Source organism: Aulonocara sp. 'chitande type north' Nkhata Bay, linkage group LG18 (genome assembly GCF_057382095.1).
Source record: "Aulonocara sp. 'chitande type north' Nkhata Bay isolate Kocher_YH1m ecotype deep benthic linkage group LG18, A_spYH_male_GT1.1, whole genome shotgun sequence".
NCBI classification, from domain to species: domain Eukaryota; kingdom Metazoa; phylum Chordata; class Actinopteri; order Cichliformes; family Cichlidae; genus Aulonocara; species Aulonocara sp. 'chitande type north' Nkhata Bay.
Window position 1 is genome coordinate 16,122,251 of NC_141361.1, and position 18,930 is coordinate 16,141,180.

The 18,930-nt window shown below is 40.6% G+C and overlaps 2 protein-coding genes across 3 annotated transcripts; one reads left to right on the forward strand and one right to left on the reverse strand.

Annotated features, from left to right (window-relative positions):
* The first annotated feature begins 1,520 nt into the window (after positions 1 to 1,520).
* On the forward strand, positions 1,521 to 6,484 carry c1ql3b (complement component 1, q subcomponent-like 3b). Its single transcript, XM_086271431.1, has 2 exons — positions 1,521 to 2,490; positions 2,748 to 6,484. The coding sequence occupies exons 1-2, from the start codon at positions 1,870 to 1,872 to the stop codon at positions 2,925 to 2,927; spliced, it is 801 nt and encodes a 266-aa protein (XP_086127557.1). The 5' UTR covers positions 1,521 to 1,869; the 3' UTR covers positions 2,928 to 6,484.
* pter (phosphotriesterase related) lies at positions 4,251 to 10,109 on the reverse strand. Of its 2 annotated transcripts, none has more exons than XM_086271430.1 (5): positions 10,015 to 10,109; positions 8,111 to 8,576; positions 7,530 to 7,795; positions 5,128 to 5,268; positions 4,251 to 4,829 (listed from the first exon to the last, which is right to left on the reverse strand). In XM_086271430.1, the coding sequence occupies exons 2-5, from the start codon at positions 8,540 to 8,542 to the stop codon at positions 4,619 to 4,621; spliced, it is 1,050 nt and encodes a 349-aa protein (XP_086127556.1). In that variant the 5' UTR covers positions 8,543 to 8,576; positions 10,015 to 10,109; the 3' UTR covers positions 4,251 to 4,618. The 2 variants fall into 2 exon arrangements, with proteins under 2 accessions (XP_086127556.1, XP_086127555.1); XM_086271429.1 differs by having other exon boundaries at positions 9,815 to 10,094.
* Between the last annotated feature and the right edge of the window lie 8,821 nt (positions 10,110 to 18,930).

Genomic DNA, 18,930 nt, shown 5'->3' on the forward strand with positions numbered 1-18,930 from the left:
ATTCATTTTTAAATGAATCATTTAAACCACATCTAAAGCCTGGTTTTCCTTTATCGTTCACTGGCCTGAGGCAGACAGAGGTGGAGAGCCTTCATGGCCGAGCTACATGCCAGCCGGTATTCTGGACATTAACTCGCTCACTTTTCAAACTGACTGTGAATGCCCTTCAGAGCCAGACACCGGCTTAAATGCCACTACATGCGGCTTTCTCTGATTGTGAATGTATGCAGGCTTTATTTCCATTTCCATTATTCCCCTTAAATCTGTTATAAAACAAACAAACAAACAAATCCTTGCAAAAATGCTCACACATGTGTAGTTTTTCACACATAGGGATCTGAGGTGCTGCGGTTATCATTGCGGTTGTTGCTTTGAAATGAAATAAATGTGGAAAGAAAAGTATTGATTAGCCTTTGGGAATACGTAAAAAGCCAGATGGACTCTGTGAAACCCTTGATCTGAGGTGGTTTTATATAAACACATAGCATAAATATATAACCTTTGAACTGTTTAGTTGATGGGTTTGATGACCTAAGTTTGTAAAGTAACACCATTTTCATTGTGAAATGTTACACCATTTAAACAGCATATACTTTTAGCACTGCCAGCAGCTTTCTTCTGGCAACTTTTGAGTCAACAATCCCACAAACACACTTTGCATTTTGACTTCCATAAAATTTGTAATCAAAGTTTTCCTCCTCCAAAACAAGCCGGACCATCCGTGTTTTTTCTTCCTCTGTGATCCATCTTTCCCACCTGGCAGCGAGGTGCCATCGACAAAGTGACATCCTCTGCATTCATGAGCACATCATCATCTGCTCTCCTCACCAGGAATTAGCCCTTCATCACTCAAATCTCACAGAAGCTTTAGAAGTGCTTAACTTTTATCTGCATGGGGCACTGAGAAATGGCTGGGGCCATTTGAATCGGGTTAATAGGACAATATTACAACATTTTTCTTAAACTAATGGATGCAAATGGTAAATTCCCACTGGCAATTAATAAGTAACTTCAGCCTATTTCCCATCGAATTGCCTCAGCATTCATTTCATGACTATATCTGTGCAAAGTCATCCTTCACTGCCAGCTCCTAGTGACTCTCCTCTTTCTATCAGTGGCTGTATGGATTTTTTCCAAATGATAAATTGGACACAGGGAGCCGCTGAGGTGTGACCAGGTGTCAAAGGGGTATAGCTTTTTTGTCTTAAATGGTCCTAATTATGCTGAGGACCTTTAGAGCTGTTCCAATAGGCGCTGATAAAATGTTGTGGGATGTAACGCTACAATAATCAATGAAAGTAATGCAAAGCCCTCTGCATTAAATGTTTGTATTTTTTAAAGTAAAGTTGCTCCCTTATTTCAAAATCGACTGCATAAAATAAAATAGTCACGTTTCAGTGCTTCAGAGTTGCATCAGTGTTTGTCTGTCGTTCACCTTCTCTCTTTTGACTGAAGAAACGCACCGATTGTATTCCATCCATCACTTCCATCCATCCCTCCTCCCACTCTTCAAACCCAGAATCGAGTAACGGTTAATTTCTTATCCACTCTCTCCTTTGGCACCGTGGAAGGCAGAAACTTTGCACCGCATAACGCAGACTGGCATCTTCCTCCAAGCGATTCCAAACGACTGATGCTCTTTCACGCGTTGAGAAAGTGGAGATGAACCAGTTCGACGCTTAAAGAGAGGCATTAAAAAAAGTTGTGGATGGTTACTTTCGCGCACAAATATTTAAAGGACTATTTTGTCTCCATAAGTTGCAGGGCTGTGCAGGAGCAGGTCAAATTCTTCCCTCAGCAAACCTATCCTCCGCAGGCAGGCTGGAAGACCATCCACCCGGGAGATCACAGCGAATCCGAAGAGCGCAGATGATCGCATCTGGTGTTTGTGGCGTCGCGCTGGTGCTGGGGTTGGTGGTTCTGATTCCGGTGGTGGTGAACTCCGCCGGAACTCCTGCCCGCTATGAGATGCTCGGATCCTGTCAAATGGTGTGCGACTCCCACGGGACCGCAGCTACGGCTACAGCCAAGGCAACCAACCCGATCAAAGACAACCGCCTGGTTCAGTCGCTTCCCACGTTCATTCAGGGTCCTCAAGGAGAGCCGGGACGCGTCGGGAGGATGGGTCCCAGGGGTTCGATGGGCGAACCCGGGCCACCTGGACCTGCCGGTCCGCCCGGGGAGAGGGGGCCACCTGGCCCTCCGGGTCTACCGGGGGCACCGGGAGCGAACGGGCCAAACGGTGCCATCAGTGCAGCCACTTACAACACCGTCCCCAAGATAGCCTTTTACGCAGGACTGAAGAAGCAGCACGAGGGATATGAAATACTGAAATTTGACGATGTTGTTACAAACCTTGGAAACCACTATGATCCCTCTAGCGGGAAATTCACCTGTTCGATACCGGGGATTTACTTCTTTGTTTACCATGTGCTGATGAGAGGCGGGGATGGAACAAGCATGTGGGCTGACCTCTGTAAAAACAACCAGGTAGGACAACTCACGATTGCTTTATAAAAAAAAAAGATAAAAAAGCTTGATTATTTTGATATTAGTTTGCTTGCAAAAAAGTAGACTTTTTGAGATTTTTACGCACAAGTCGCAGAGCGACACTTCCTGGGTATTGTGAAACAAACAAAGTTACGTGAGGGATTTTTAAAGCTTCAAATCAAGATAAGACGTGGAGCTGTCCGCGGTTCTGATTTCGAAACGAAGCCGTTTCACAAACTGTCACATTTGCCTTTCAGGTGAGAGCCAGCGCCATCGCCCAAGACGCCGACCAGAACTACGACTACGCCAGCAACAGTGTGGTTCTTCACCTGGAGCCCGGGGACGAGATTTATATTAAGCTGGACGGCGGAAAGGCGCACGGGGGCAACAATAACAAGTACAGCACCTTCTCCGGCTTCATGTTGTACGCTGATTGAAACACGGACAGATCTGCTGAAGAGACGAGAGAGAGAGAGAGAGAGACTGGGAGGATAAAAGAGCTTCTCTGCATATAGCTTGCTTCACCGCTCGTGCTCAGTTCAATGTCAGCTGGATTATTAGAGGCAGAGCTCACCGTTTCTATAACTCAAACAGAATCAGCAGTGATGTGGAGGAGGTCATGCAAAAACAGAAAACTGTGCTGGGCAATAGCGACGAGCTGAGAGTGTAATTACAAAACCAAAATAACAGTTTTAATTTGTACAGCACCCACTTGTACCCTTGTCACATTGATTAGTGTTGCTCGTGCTCCCTGAATGAAATGTCGTGCTTTATGAATTAAGTTTGCAGACGGTAGCTCGTGTGGTTACACATGTCCCTGTAGATGGAAAGTTTATAATGTGATGACTCACCTATAGGTGCAAATATGATATTATATATACATATATATTCACATGACCGCTTACAGTGCTGTTAAATCATTTGTGTGCTTTATTTAAAGGCAAAAAAAAGAGTCACAGTGGGTGAAATTTGGATGAAAATGTTGAAAAGCTGTAGTTATGCATGTTTAATCAAAATGACGTTTTAACACTGTGCAACATTAGGAGACTTGACAAGAAAAAACTGTAAAGGGCCATTCGTACTGATGCACGAATTCATCAGTGTAACTCGTTTTTCTTGCGTGTGTCAACATGGCATCTGGTTGAGACAACATGGTGGTCTGGTGGTTAGTCACAAAACTGGACAGCCACCGCTGACAGAAATGTTATATAACGCTCATCAATCTGCTTGCTGATTATTAAACTCCTCCAGAGTCGACTGTCAATTCAGATGTAAAATGTAGTGCGGTATTAAATTCTCACGCTCACTTTGTAATCCTCCCCAGAAGATTAATCAAAGTTAGATGGTTGTTCACGCCGCACAGTCAGCTGTGGCGATCGCACCATTGATCATGTGGCGAAGTCACCCTGCGAGGCCACCTGTTCCCAGATGAGAGGAGAACATGTCCTTCATCCGGGCCTGCCAGCCAGTCAGCCTCCCATAGACACGCAGACACCCACCGAGGGGCAACAGGACAACTCATCTAACACAGCCACATTGTGTCAAGAGCAGAGCAGCATACTGATTAGTAATGCGCTCATTATTTCCCTTCCATATAACGTGTTTGCATAAGTGTCGCCTACTAATACAAAGAGAGCAGCTATGACATTGAAATTACAAATAACAATAAAAAAAATTGAAAAAAATCAATTAGCACCGTGTTTGTGAGCACCTGGAAATATTTATCTTGGATTGCAATCACACTTCTACTGACGAGCAAAAGATTTTCTCGTGCCATAACAGGCACCGTGACCCTGCAAGGCCTCCTTTATTAATTTGCTTACAAAGTGAATCATGTATAATCACAAATATTTAAACAAAGAGAACATGTTTTGCACTAAAAGAGCCTCTACAAAAATCCAAAAGCCTGTAATTATTTTCCTTTGAAATATAATGGACGTTTTGTTTTGCTGAAAACTGTGAAATTAAAGAAAAATTTACATACAACGGTGGCAAGCCCGTTGCTATATGAGCCCAAGAACACATTAATGCATGACTCCGGATCGTGATCAGTATTCATTACGAGTCGTCATCAGAAGACGAATAATAGCCGGGTGAATTCGCCCTCCTCGCGCCTCTATTTTTTTAATTATTTGAAGGTCAACCAGCATTTAGGATTGTCGATAAGGATCTTGTCCACCTGGTGCTGCGATATGCCCCTCGTCAGCATCTTTGGCACGATGTTCTTCAGGATGTGAGAGTAGCCGTGGCCGCCGTACTTGGTCAGGCGGTTCTTGGTGTGGATGTCATGAGCGATCACGATCTTGTCCTCATAGCCCTCCTTCACCAGAAACGCCAGGCTGAACACGAGAAAACAGTGGGGTGAAAAATGAGGGGCCTCGGTCTTTTAGCCTTCATTCATATATAGGAACAACATATATACATGAGCATAACTTATTCAGCTCTCTTAACGTTATGGGAAATTTGTGTTACTTTAAAAAACAACTACACGATGAGCTCTTCTTTATAGTGAAAGTAAAAGATTTAAGGTGGAGTTAAGCTCCAAACACAAGGATTTCTATTACTGGACTGGACACGGATTCCTGGAGGTTTCAAAATAGTGAACAACACGCACACACAGAAGAAATCCTTACTCACGCTTTCACTCTCTGGCTGTCGCTGGGCATGTCCACGTCCAGGTTGTACGGATAGTTCAGCATCTCAGTTCCAAACAAATCATACTCCAGGTAACTCCCCAACTTAGCAAACTCCAGCAGCTCACCTTCATCCAATATCGTCCTTTTAAAAAGGCCAAAATAAAGCTGATAGTTATGATGCTTTGTTTGGAAAAACGAAGCTGTTGCAAAGTTGCTTTCCAGATAATGATGCATGGCGGATCAGAAAAAAGATGGCGCTTTTTGAAATTTGAATTATCAATCCATGAAACCTGTTACCACTGATATTCATTCCTATTCTTCTGTAATTTGGCACACCTCAATCACTTTCTCCTCATTTCCCTTCCCTAATGAAAAGGCTTCTTGTAAGGCTGCTCAATTAATCGAATTTTAATCACGATTACGATCTGGGTTTTCAACGATCATTAAAAATGACTGAGCCGATTATTAGCCCCTCCCTCATGCTTTACTCTCGCGCTGCTCCATGTGGCAAATCAAGCGCACTGCTCTGCATTTCGAACACGCGTCACAACAATTAAGAGGACCCGAGGGAAGCTCGGAAAGCTAAGCAGAAGTTATTTGGAGAGGAGTGGACTGCCGTTGGTTGAAAAGAGAGGTAAAAAAAAAAAAACTTAAGTGGTGTGGAAACATTATGGCTTCGCGGAGTCAGACGTGGATCAAGTAGACACAGTGTGTAAACTTTGCTATGGTGTCGTAGCTGCACCACAGAGCAACACTGCAAAGTTCACATTTTTCATTTATTTCTTATATTGCAAACATTTGCACTGTTATCAGTATTTGCACACTATTTTATATTATTTTTTAAAGTCATTATTCAATACATTGTTATTGTTAAACCTTTAAAGCCGGTCAGAGCAGCATGCTCGTTTTGTGTAACTATTTTTAAATCCCTGTAGAACCTGAACGCTAAGCTAGCACAATAAATTTTTTTCCATATGAAACCAGAGGAGTTACATCTTATGCCATCAGCTTGTCCTCGGTCACGGTTTCCTTCCACATATAGCTTTGCAAAAATTGCATAAAAAGAGCTTGCAGGAACAAAAACATAATATTCCAGAAACACGCTTTGCCGATCCGATCAGCTGTTCTTAACACTTCCCACATTGAAAAAGACGTCAACGTGAACTATCGCAAGTGACGTCATTTTTGCGGAAAATGTAGTTTTTTACTTGTAGGCCTTAGAACTCGAATTGCACTGCTGGAAATAGTTTATTTTGATGCACATGCACATTCTTTGCAAATTTGCATCATAGGATTGTTTTTTTGTTTTTCCTGCAGTATATAAAAATTGCTGTATCTCCAAAAATAAAACTATGAAGACACTCACAATAAGTTTCCTGTTGTTGTAAACTATTTTTTGCAACTTTTTTGTATTTAAAGTTTTGAGGGATAAACCTCTTAAATTTCTCCAAGTAGAAATATATGTAAAAAAAAAAAAAAAAAACGATTTTCAATTTTTTTTGTAATTTATTGCACTTTTTTGCAATTAATGTAGTTACTAAGGACTTAATGCATACATATTATTAAAATATGGGCTATAACAGTTGTATTGATGTATAGCAACTTGAAATGCTCCCACAAATGGCACTACAGCATGTAAAAAAATAATATAAGCTCTGGCGGACGAAATAAATATCGTCAAATAATCGTGATCTCAATTTCAGTGAAAATAATCGTGATTATCATTTTTGCCATAATCGAGCAGCCCTAGCTTCTTGACATGCTCCCCTCCACTGAAACCATTTCTGATGAGGCTTCAGTGAACAGAAGGACCAGATGCATCTCTGAGGTCCTGTGTCAGACTTTTGTTCGATTTTTTATTATGTCTTAAGTTCATGACTTTCACATCTTGTTCATCTGCTGTACATAGCACTTCCACTTCTTCAGTTTCCTAAAGATTTTTTAAGATTCACTGCACATCATGCTGAGATATTCAAAAAGCTATCAGTTTTAGGCTAAGGGCAACCTTGTTTGTGTAAAAATAATACATTGTGCCTATCAAACTGTTTTATTTTTGACATTTTCATAGGTTCAACTAAAAAAGTTGGAACAAATTATGTGTTTTTGGCGGCTCACAACAAATCCTAAAGATACAATTTAAAACTAAGGAAATATGGAGCAAACAGCATCATTTCAAGCAGTCACTGGCAACACAGTCTCACGAGCCTGACCAAGGACACCAAGGTCCAGGCTTTTTCCCCTTCCATCTGCTAAATCACTAAAATGTATTAAGATACTGAAATAAAAAATGTTTCAAATTAAATGTCAGAGAGGGCACGTGTCACAGGAAATTGTGTGTTTGACAGGAAAACGGCGCCCTAATTTTCGCTGTATCTTAATGACTTTATTTTAGTGACATCTCACCTGTCTAGGTGAGACATAACAGTTTTGCTGATGTCACCCCCGGCCTCCTGGAGTATCCGAACGATCTCAGCTGGAGCGGCGTGATCCCGGCCAGGATGGATGATAACAGGACAGCCCAGCTGAGCCTGAGCGTGCGCCGAGGCTCGCAGCACCTTAGTCTCGCTCTCCGTGATGGGCCAGCTGGTGCCGATCTCACCGATCACACCGCAACGGATGTCTGTGCCGTCAGCGCCGTGAAGGACCTCACTGATGATGATGTCTGTAAGCTGAAGGTCAGGAAATGAGGAGCTGGCGTGTGTTCATTTATTGAGAATACGTTTTCTAATTTCCCTCTTTCCCTTTACTAAGGATTGAAGGAGATGATGAAAGCATAGTTATAGTGTGTCTAAATATCGCTGAGTACGGTATTCTCAGGGTCATTCTCAGGTGTAGCTACCAAAAGACTAGACAACGTTGTCAGAAATCCATTCAAATCAATCAAAAGGCATGAAAAAAAAATCCTCACATACTGAAACAAGCATGCTTAAAACTTTCTAACAAAGGTGTGTGAGCTCCAAACCCCACCACAAACTGGGACGCACCTTCTCCACACTCATTCCTTTGGTGGCCTCAGAGTGGGTGCAGTCCACGTAGTACCCTGCACCTGCAATGATGTGGACCCCGGTGTCCTTGGCCAGCTGTCGGAGGGTGGGAAGGTCCCGTTCGATTCCAGTGGTGGTGTTCTCCACTATCGTTCCCCCGCCGGCTCTCCTGTAGGCCAGCAGCTCGTCCCGCACAGCGGCGGTCTCCTGCTTCAGGAGCAGGTTCTCGGGGGAGCTGTACGGGTTTTGCCTGAGCCAGAACATGTGCTGCATCTGAAACGGGTTCTCTGCCACTGCCTCGTCTCCTGGGGGAGGGGGCGAGAAGCAGCACTCGAAGCTCATGGTCAGGTGCTCGTGGGTCATAGTACGGCCAAGCTGGTCTGGATCTACTAAACCCAGCACGGTCTGGACCCTCCCGCTCAACTCAGACATGATGCTATGAGGAGTGTTCAAGATTTCCCACAACCTGAAAAGACATACAGTATCATTTTTTATTTATTTTTTACATCTATTTATTTTTTACATCTCCCAGACAAATATTTCAGTTTTTATAGAAAGATCATTGAGATAATTGAGGAATTTGGTCATCCCATGACTGTAAAGCAGAGCTGCTCCTTCTTAAAAATGACATTACCTACAGTTTCATGTCTGCACCCACGAGGCTTCTTTTCAACATAAAATAGCAACTCATTTAAAAGAATCTCAAACTAGTTTTTACCTCGATATGACGACGCTGTACATGCCTTGCAGATGTAGCCATGATTTACACAGGGGGAAACAATTATCTGATCCCCAGCTGAATTTGAAAGTTTGCTCACTTCCAAAGAAATGGGAGTTTCCCCTCAATGACCTCAATGTGCTTGGTGGTATGTTTTGGGTCATTTTTATGCTGGACGACCCATCTTCAGTGTTCTTGCTGGGAAAAGGAGGTTTTAGTCCAAGATATTATGGTGCATGGCCCCGTCCACTGACGTCCAAATTAATTTATAATTTATAATGCGATGTGATCTTTTTCTAGATCTTTGGTTGACATTCTGTCTCGCTCTATTAAAATGAAGCTTCCATTTAAATTAGAGACTGTTCATTTCTTTGTAAGTAAACAAACTTATACATTTCTGAGGGTCACTGACGTTGCTCAGCTTGTGAACACAAACAGCAGGCATCTTTCATTCCCGCCTTTGGCTGCAGCAGGTCTGCTTCTTTCAGCTTCTGTTATCGACTCAATTCCTCATATTTATTTAGGATTACTCATAGACTGTATATAAGAGGATTACCCACGACCCTTTACATAAAACATGATTTAAACCAGCACTGAGTAACAAATGGGCCCCTGTAGACCTGTCAATGTTTGCCACTGTCATCTGTTAGCAACTCCACCCTCTGAATGTGCACGCGCGGAAGACCTGAGCTGACCCTGAGAGCTGTTGTAGGCTTGACAGTCGCCGTCACGTGACCGCTGAGCCTGGTTACCGATCAGTGAAGCCAAATAACAACATCCATCCTTTGTTTTATAGTTCCCGTGTAAAGTTTCGGCCGTGCCGTGCAGCACTGTTACACATCAGACACATGTGTGAGTGCGTGTGTGTTGGCAAAAAGACAACGCATTCGCTCACTCTGCTGACTTTACAGTGCATACCAGAGCGGGACCTTTGGACTGCCAAGTACAAGCCCCGAGCCACACTTTGAAAAGTTGCATTTACTTACTCAAATCTTTGCTGTATGCTCGATGAAAAAAACCCTTCAGACCAGCACTGTACGCGTTAAGTTGTTGCTCTACTGGAACAAAGTAAAACTGCTTCTCTTTAAATAATGTGCAGCGGAGTCAGACCTGCAGCAGTATATTTAGGGGATTTAAACTTTCACCGAGCTTTAGAATAAACTGTAAGACAAACAGTCTGCTAGACCTTGTTTCTGCTCACTTCAGCCCACCTCCTCCTTCAGCCGAGTACGGATAGCTGCTTTGACAGGTTAGCTGAACGCCTTCGGTGATCATCGCGAGACATCGCGAGAATACGCTTCTTGTAGCATATAACAGGGAGAGCAACAAAGTTTGTTGAAATATAGCGCCAAATCACAACAGCGGTAACCTCGGTGCGCTTTATTTTGTAAGGTAGAGCCTTCAATAATACAGAGAACACCCCCAACAATCAAGCAACACCCTGGAGCAATTAATTTATTGTAATTTTTTGTATTGAAGCAGCTATCTTCTATTTTTATTTTATTTTATTTTTTACATCCATCCAACTTTTATCTGATCAGGTAAGGTTAACTCAGAGGTTCCCAAAGTGTGGGGCCCGCCCCCTAGGGGGCGCAGTATGAAAAGGAAAAAAAAACACTTGGACACTGCTAGCATAATGGACAGAACTTTTGACGGGGCTCCCACACAAACGCAAAGCAGGAGATGAAGCATAGCCAAATATGTTTTCAAACAAACTTCCTTCTAAGCCAAAGACTAGAAAATATGGTGAAGCATATCTTCCCTTTGGCTTCACCTGCACAAGTGCCAAGGTAGGTCTCCCCTGCAGAATTAGTTTTCTCTGTCGGGAGCACGCATTGGGTTCTCCAAATCACGGACAAACAGTATCCCACATTCTTGATTTTTAGTTCACAAACACTTCTTGTAACCACTAACTACTCTTGACATTTTGGAGATGTTAGCTCTTTATATAATAATGTTACAGTGGGATACAAATATTATCAGACTGATCCTGCTGTAATTTGTTCCCCCGGTTCAAATCACAGACAAACAGCATCCCATCCCACAGTTGTTCATGTTTTTAAACCCATTTTGGACAGAGAGGCATTTTTTAAAAAATGTATTGATAGCAATGTTGAATATTATTACACAGGAAAAAATCAACTACACGTAAAATAATTACACCGTGACACCTCTGCCTTTCTAAATGGAGGGACAGTAACTGCGAGTGTATATGTAAGCATGTAAAAACTGCAGATAGTCAGATTAACAGTATTTTGTCTCTATCTGCCATTCTGCAATTCATCTCATGTAAACAATAACGTGGCAACATGTTACCAATTTCAATGGAATTTGGAAACAAAATATGGGTGTGTGTGTTGTTGGAGGGTGTGTTTTTTTTTGGGGGGGGGGGGGGGGGGGGTTACAACATTTTTCTTGTAAAACAAAGGGGGGCCCAGCAAAAAAAAGTTTGGGAACCACTGGGGTAACTAAAGCTCATCCCAGCTGATTGTGAGCTGGACCTTAAAAAGACTAATCAAAAGTGTTATTAAAACACTTTATAAACCTCTTATAGATGGCGATTAATGAAATGTTAACACCAGTTTATTTTGAAAGCATGAGCAATTTAACAGATTTATTCACGTAACCACATCAAATGGGAGGACATATGAAGATGATGCAGGCTTCGGCAGACAGACTGTGACTCTTTCTGTTTGCTCTTCACTCAGCAGATGGTCTCCACAGCAGCATTTGGTCTGCTGGTGCAGGGAACTGCCCTGTGAGCACTCACCATAGCTCTGGCCGTCCCTGCAAATGGTTTGGCTAAATCACATGATGCAGGGGCCCGTGGCATCCATTTGTCAACAAGATGACTCCATAGATCAGAATGATAACATATGGGACTGGGTTCAGTTTTCATGTTCAGAGTGAATAAATGGCCATATGGCTGTGGTGGGTTTTTTGTGTTTATTTTTTCATTTATTTATTTTTTAAGCCCCACGGCAGACTGGCAACCTGTCCAGGGTGTATCCTGCCTCTCGCCCTAAGACAGCTGGGATAGGCTCTCCGCTGCGACCCTGACAAGGATAAGCGGAAAAGGATGGATGGATGTTTATTTTTTTGTCTTGCTCTAACCCAACTGTGGTTCAAACAGGATTGTTTAGGTTTTATTTCATCACCTCTAGATCTTTGTTCCACTTGAAGTTGAAGTTGTGTCCTTTGGACTAAAAATTGTGGAAACCCCACTTATTTTTATCTATTTCTATCACGTTTTATTTCTCTATCTTCCTTAGTTTACTCTGTTGTCTATTCATTAGCATTTAATGAAATAAAAACTCTTAACAATAAATAAAGGAGAAACATTTTGACTCAGTTTTACTCCCCAAAACAGGCACTCAAAATGAGACCAAAATACACGACAAATCGCAGAAATATACAAAAATGAACCTTACACAAAAAAGCACTTATATATATATATATTTAAAGAAAATCAACCAATATTACTTATAGTAAGCTGAGAAACAAAATCAATGCTGCCAGCCACCGTGACAGCAACTACATAAGCACATAAAATAATCAGGCAAACTAGCAGGAATACAGAATAAAGGTAGTGAGTCAAAATATAAGGATTTTTCCAGTGCTGTTACTCATGAGCCCATACCATACCACTGCAGGGTTCCTCATTACAAGAGAAGATGTCACCTCCCGTTCATCTGCATGGATGACATATTTCTGAGGGTCATAACCAGAGGGAGATTCTCTGGCATGAGTAAAACCATCTCTCATGTGGACTTATACTTCCCGAGGCCCAGCTCAGCCTTTAACAAGCATTTAAAATAGATATATAGTTTGATTTTATGGAGATAATGTTCTTTTTGGGCAGTTGTTCAGTCCTGATCAGAACCATCAGATTTGAAAAGTAGAGTGCAGACTGTTCTTTTTCCAGTTTGGAATGATTGTACAGCATACATCTTTAATCACATGAATTGGTTTGAATTTGTTTAGGATTTTCTCTAATCCACACAGGGTCCAGACCATACACCTCCACTAATATTTGGTCAAATGTCCCTTAGCAAGTTACAACTTGAAAAGACGCTTCAGGCATAACTGTGGCTCGATATTTGACAATTCTTCTTGGCAGAATTGGTAGAGTTTAAATCAGTTTGAGGCAGATTTTAAGGATAACCTACACATTTTCAATAGGATTGCACTCTGGGTTTTGGAAAAGCAATTCCATCAGCTTAATGTTTGGCTGCTTTATCCATTACAAAACCAGTTTTGATGCATTTTCATGCAGTGCTTTATTTTTTTGGTCAGCATCCCCTCAGTCCATGGTGAAAACTCTCCTCACTGTGGACAGTGACAATGGTGTTCCAGCAGTTTCCAGTTCATGGCAGGCTTGAGTCTTGGTGGCTCTTTGGTTATTCCTGAACATCCTAACAAATTTCTGCTCATCTGAGGGTGACAGTTTGGATCTTCTTCCAGACCATGGCAAAGTGATGACAGATCCAAATCACTTCTACTTATGTAAAACAGTTTGAAAAAATGATCCTGGAATCTGCAGTTGTTTAGAAAATGCTCAAAGAGACCTTCCTAACTTTAAATCTACAGTTATCCTTCTGACGCTTTCACCAAGTTCCTTGGACTTTCCAATTGTTATGGGTAATTGGTCAATCCAGTGAGTGCTGTCAACATCACATATTAAAATATTAATGTGATTTTTACCCGGTGTGGATAAAAGAAAATCCAAAATAAATTCAAATTTGTGCCCCCAGTTCTTCTTTGTTTTTGTTTTTAAGTCATTAAAGATGCATGCTGTATAATATTTCCATCCTGGAAAAGGTTTTTTTTTTAAAAAATCACTGAAAGCCCAAACTTACCACTGCGTTCGCGCCAATGAATAGTGTATGGAAATGTATTCCCTATCTTATTTTCATTTCTCCTTTTTTCACTGTAATTTAGATATAAATTCAAGATATGATTGCGCATAACCTAAAATCATTACTGTGACTGCTAAAAACCCTCTGAGACTGGACTTCAGGCAGCACGTCGAGCAGAAAATAGAGCAAACGTTGTGCTCTGGCGCCCTCTGGAGGCAAATTAAGCAAACATCAATTGTAGTTTTATGTGAAAGGCAAAAGATAAAATGCTTTAATCGTTTTAAATACCCGCTGTTGTCCACTGATGTAAGTGAATATACACATAGCTGTACCCTTACCTGAGGGGGGGACTGTGGTTCTTTCAGTCAATAACTCTGATGTGAATGACAATAAAAGCTGTGGCCGCCTGATTGTTGTTTCTGGTCTGTGTCACATTTTCAGGCTGGTTAGGCTGACCAGTGCTTCAGGCTCTGTGAATCAATAAATTAGTGTCAAGAAATAAAAGTGAGACAATGCATTATGAGGACAATGAACTGTGATGTACCGCAAAACTCACCCTCAAGTAGCTACAAAATTCAGGCAGAGGCAGAGATTTCTTGATGGTCCACAGACAAGAAAATGTGACTGAACACTGACCTTCCATTCAGGTTTTATTCATTAAGATTGTTCTATCATTTAAAAGACACATCCTCATTATGCCTTTCTTCATGCCTGGTTTGATTTAATGGCAGGAAATACATAAATCCAACTAAAGTAGAAGAGAAAGTACATCTATAAAGATTCACCATACAGCATCTGAAACACTGGATATCAGTTGAGTATCAGCTACAGCTTACGCATTAATAAGTCACTGTAACAGTCACCACTCATTTGTGAAGGCTTTCCACAAGATCTTGATCTCTAGCTGCAGGGCTTTTTATCCATTACATCATCAGACGCATCAGTGAGCTCAGTCTGATGTTGGCTTGTTAAAGCATGGCTCGCAGTGTACTTTATATTTAAGTGTATTGTGGTAGATGTGCATGCCTCAGGGTTGTGTGCATGCTCTTGGTTCTTTGTTTGCCAAAGAAAGTCAACTCTTTTTTTTTGAAACGAACCGCTTTTGTGTGCAGGAACACTTGAAACAGGAGATGTTAAAGCTCAGTTTGAGATCTTTTTCAGCCAGAGGGCCCAAAAAAAGAAAAAAAGAGATAACTGAAGTGAAATATAGTACCGAGTTATGTTAAATTTCCTGAATCTGATAAACACGACAGACTGTTTAAAAAAAAAACCAAAAAAAAAAAACGGCTGTGTGCCCACACAGACGGTCAGAGAGAGTCCATGTTTCAAAAAAGTTTCTGTTGGAATCCAATTAAATATGAGTCCAGACTGGAGATTCAACATAATGCTGCTTTTACTGATTTTAGGGGTTTTGTTTTCTTTTAGGGATAAAGAGATTTAAACTTGAAACACAATATTGTGTAAAATATTAATACAAGCAATCATTTTAAATCATCATGATGCACCGACTGTTTCTTCTTGCACTGTGCGATGGGACGCTGATTAGAGGTTTCTAAACTCCATGAAAATGTACTTTCTTACTATAAATCCCAATCGATTTCTATGGGCCATGAATTTTGCATAAAGCATCATGCTAATCCTTTCATCACAGGTCGACATGACAAGTTGATGGTCTTCAAGTTGCTTCTTATCATGTGATCTCCAATATAAAAACCAACTGGGTAAACATCCTTCCAGTTCAGCTTCTGGAGCAAAAAAAAAACTTCATAATGGCTCCGAAAGCTTTGGTTGTGGTTTGTGCTCTGTTTATGGGAATGTGCATCATCACAACAGGAAGACCTGCAGTTGCAGCACACGCCTTCTGCAAGATTATCTGGTAAGAGTTAATTTATCCATGACTAGACAGACTTCAGATTTCCTTCTTTTAGCCAACAGTGATTGATAGATAGATTACATGATAGACTTTTTCTTTTTTTTATTCTGTGCCCAGGTTATTTGGAGTCCTGTGTGATAAAGTTAGCCTCACCATTGTGACACAGATTAAAGCCATGGGTTCATACAAGGTCAGAAGACTGCTAAAGTATTGTGTTCTTTTTGTAGGGTGAAATAAATATTTATAAATAAAAAAACATTTGACTGAATTTCCATTCCAGCTGGGCCCTGTGACTCCATTCCTAATCCAGGCCACACTTCTGCACTCGGTCAGGTCGAGAGCGTTAACTTCACCATGATCTCCACATCTATGAGCCTGGGCTGCCATGTAGAGGTAAAAGATGTTTTCCTCCACCTGATCAACACCTGATCAACACAAGATGATCTCTGACTTAACTCTGGTGCAAAATGTGCTAAACATGCTTGTTTTGATTACTGATCAGGGTTCATCTGTGTCTGCATTTTGGTACAGCTTGTTTGACAATGGCACTAATTACTGCAATCTGCACAATGGAATACAAGGCACGTTTTCACACACTCTGACTGGATTCATTCTTACGCTAATATTAAGCTCTAATGTTTCTTATACGCAAAGAAAACCTTCCACACAAAGAAAATCCAGTTAGAATCCAAACCTATGATGTGTAAATGAGTTCGGTAACTGTCTGTCTTACCTTTTTGTCTCCTATCTGGATAGGAAGTGGACTTACCAAAGCTCCAGGCTTTATTGAGTTCACTAATGAGTGGCTCTGCCTCAGATTTGGAGTCTCTGCCTGCAAATAATCAGGAGATTTAAAGTGATCTGTCACCGTAACTGGAATTTCTGACAATATTTCAAACAATAAGAAGAGGTTCACTGAAATCAAAGCCACCGTTTCTGCGTTAGCAAGGGAACTTCTTCTCTGAATGGTTTGGTTTTGAGTAATCTGTCTCAGCTCATTTTTGCATTTTCTGCTGCAAATATGTGTGATTTTATTTTTAAAAGTTTCATCTTATCCATCTATATTATACTTATTTTTCACTGAAAGATGACAAATGTTCCAAAAATAAGAATTCAAATGTGCCAGCATGAACTTACTTGGAGCACAAATCAGAAGCATGATAACACAAGACCTCTTTATCACATTCATAAAAAGAGGTAATAATAGACTAACTGCCTTAAGTGGCAAACAAACACCTTACTGACAATAAACAATAATCCTTTATTCTATATTTTCATTCAGTTTTAATTTAAGGCATATAAAATCCAGAGCGTTGGTCATTTTGAATATATTAAAAACCTTAAATGTTGTAAATAAATAATAGTAAAAAACAAACACAAGACCATTAAATGGTTGTTAAAAAAACTAACCAAAGTAGAAGACAACTGTTTAGTGGAAAGTATTCGACATTCTAGAGATTCTCAGGCATAATAACTTCTTTCATAATTTTAACAAGGACAGGTAGAAAACGTTCATATTTAGTGAAAGATATTTATTAACATTATCCAATAAGAGTTACTGAATGTCTGTAGGCAGTGAGATCTTGGTGGTTGATGAGGCGACAGAATGTCATCTATGTTTTGTTTTAAATTCAGTTTCAATGCTGAATCTAAGAAACAACAGACTGCAGAGGGAGACTTTAATAGAGGCTTACTAACTCTTACTATCATATACATTGTGGAAAAATCTGTCTTTATTTAGCATAATATATTTGTTATAAGCACTAAATATGTTTTATGATTAACTGATGAACACTAACGTACCAAGCTGAAAATTCTGCTCACCAGTCAGCAGCTTATATTCACAAAAAAAGGATAAATCTGCGATCCATGCAACTCTAACCAGCAGAGGTGGGACCAAGTCATTGTTTTGCAAGTCTCAAGTAAGTCTCAAGTCTTTATCCTCAAGTCTCAAGTCAAGTCTCAAGTAATGTCAGGCAAGTCACAGTCGAGTCTCAAGTCACTGGTGTAAAAGTCCAAGTAAAGTCACAAGTCTGAAATTTTGAATTTCAAGTCCTTTCGAGTATTTAAAAAAAAAACGAAAAAAGAATGTTGCAGTTATGCTAAATGTAAATATTAGACCATGTAATTTTTAAATCTGTGTTTTTCTCAACACATGACAAAATAGTGAACTTAGAAAATATACACAAATTGTGAAATTGCACCTCTTTAAAATGCAGCTCAATTAAACCTAGCTCCAAGAATAATTTTCACCGACAGTTCTGAGATAAGCTGCATGTTATTCTTGGATGCGGTTGTAGGACCGGCTTTAAAATCGCATGACAAAAATATCATACACATTAAAAAAAAACTGCATCACCAACGTAGCCTGGACAACATTTGCTAGTTAGATGAAGTCAGCTATCTCATCGTAGCATATTTATATGCATATTTATAATCATACGGTTCTTGGAGTGAGTGCACACACTCATGAAGTTTAGTAACTTCAGGTCACTGCAACAAGCCCAGGTACAGTTTACCGACGGATGGGTACAGGACCTTGAAATGCACCGTGTAGAACGAAAGACCATCGTACATATCATAAGTTTACCAGTCTCACAAATCGTTGTCATAAACACACATTCATTAACCGTTTATTAATATAACCTTTGAGCTCAACGGTAATTAATTAGTAGTGGAAATAATTTCTGGTACGCGTTACAGAAATGTAGCAGTGACAATAATACTGTATGCTGTAATCGTACTGGGCAATTAGTGATACAAAACAACTGTTTTATCCTGTGAATAAAAGTATGTTTTTGTCAATGCACCATAATAACAGAAGCGAAACACAATATTGTGTCAGGACAATTCACTATTTATGCACAATAAATAAAGGAGCATAGCGCGACAATTTCTGTTCAGCGCCAGACTTACTTGTAACCTATATCACCAATTATGTTATGAAAATGACGCATTAACTACTACAGCAGACTGACCTTTGTGGAAATGCTTGGAGCAGACTAACCTGTGAGCTGGAGTGTTCTGGGACGTTATATTTGGTCTTTGAATGGCTGCGATCCAGGCCATCCGTCGCCTCTTTGTTACTTCGGAAACATGGCTCGAACAATTTCTCTTCAACGACATAATCCGATAACAACCGATTTCTCTACCTGTCGGCTTCCCGTGGCTGTCATGTGACCGGCTATTGCAGTTAATAATACAACAGCTTCTTGCCATTTTTTGTGTTTCTTTTTATCGCTGTATAACTGATTTCAATTAAAAGCCTGCGTGCGCTAGTACCTCTTGCCACGAGTTCCCAGAATCCTTTGTGGTTCTACCCCAGAATGACATCACATTTTCAATCTCTATATAATATGCATGTTACATT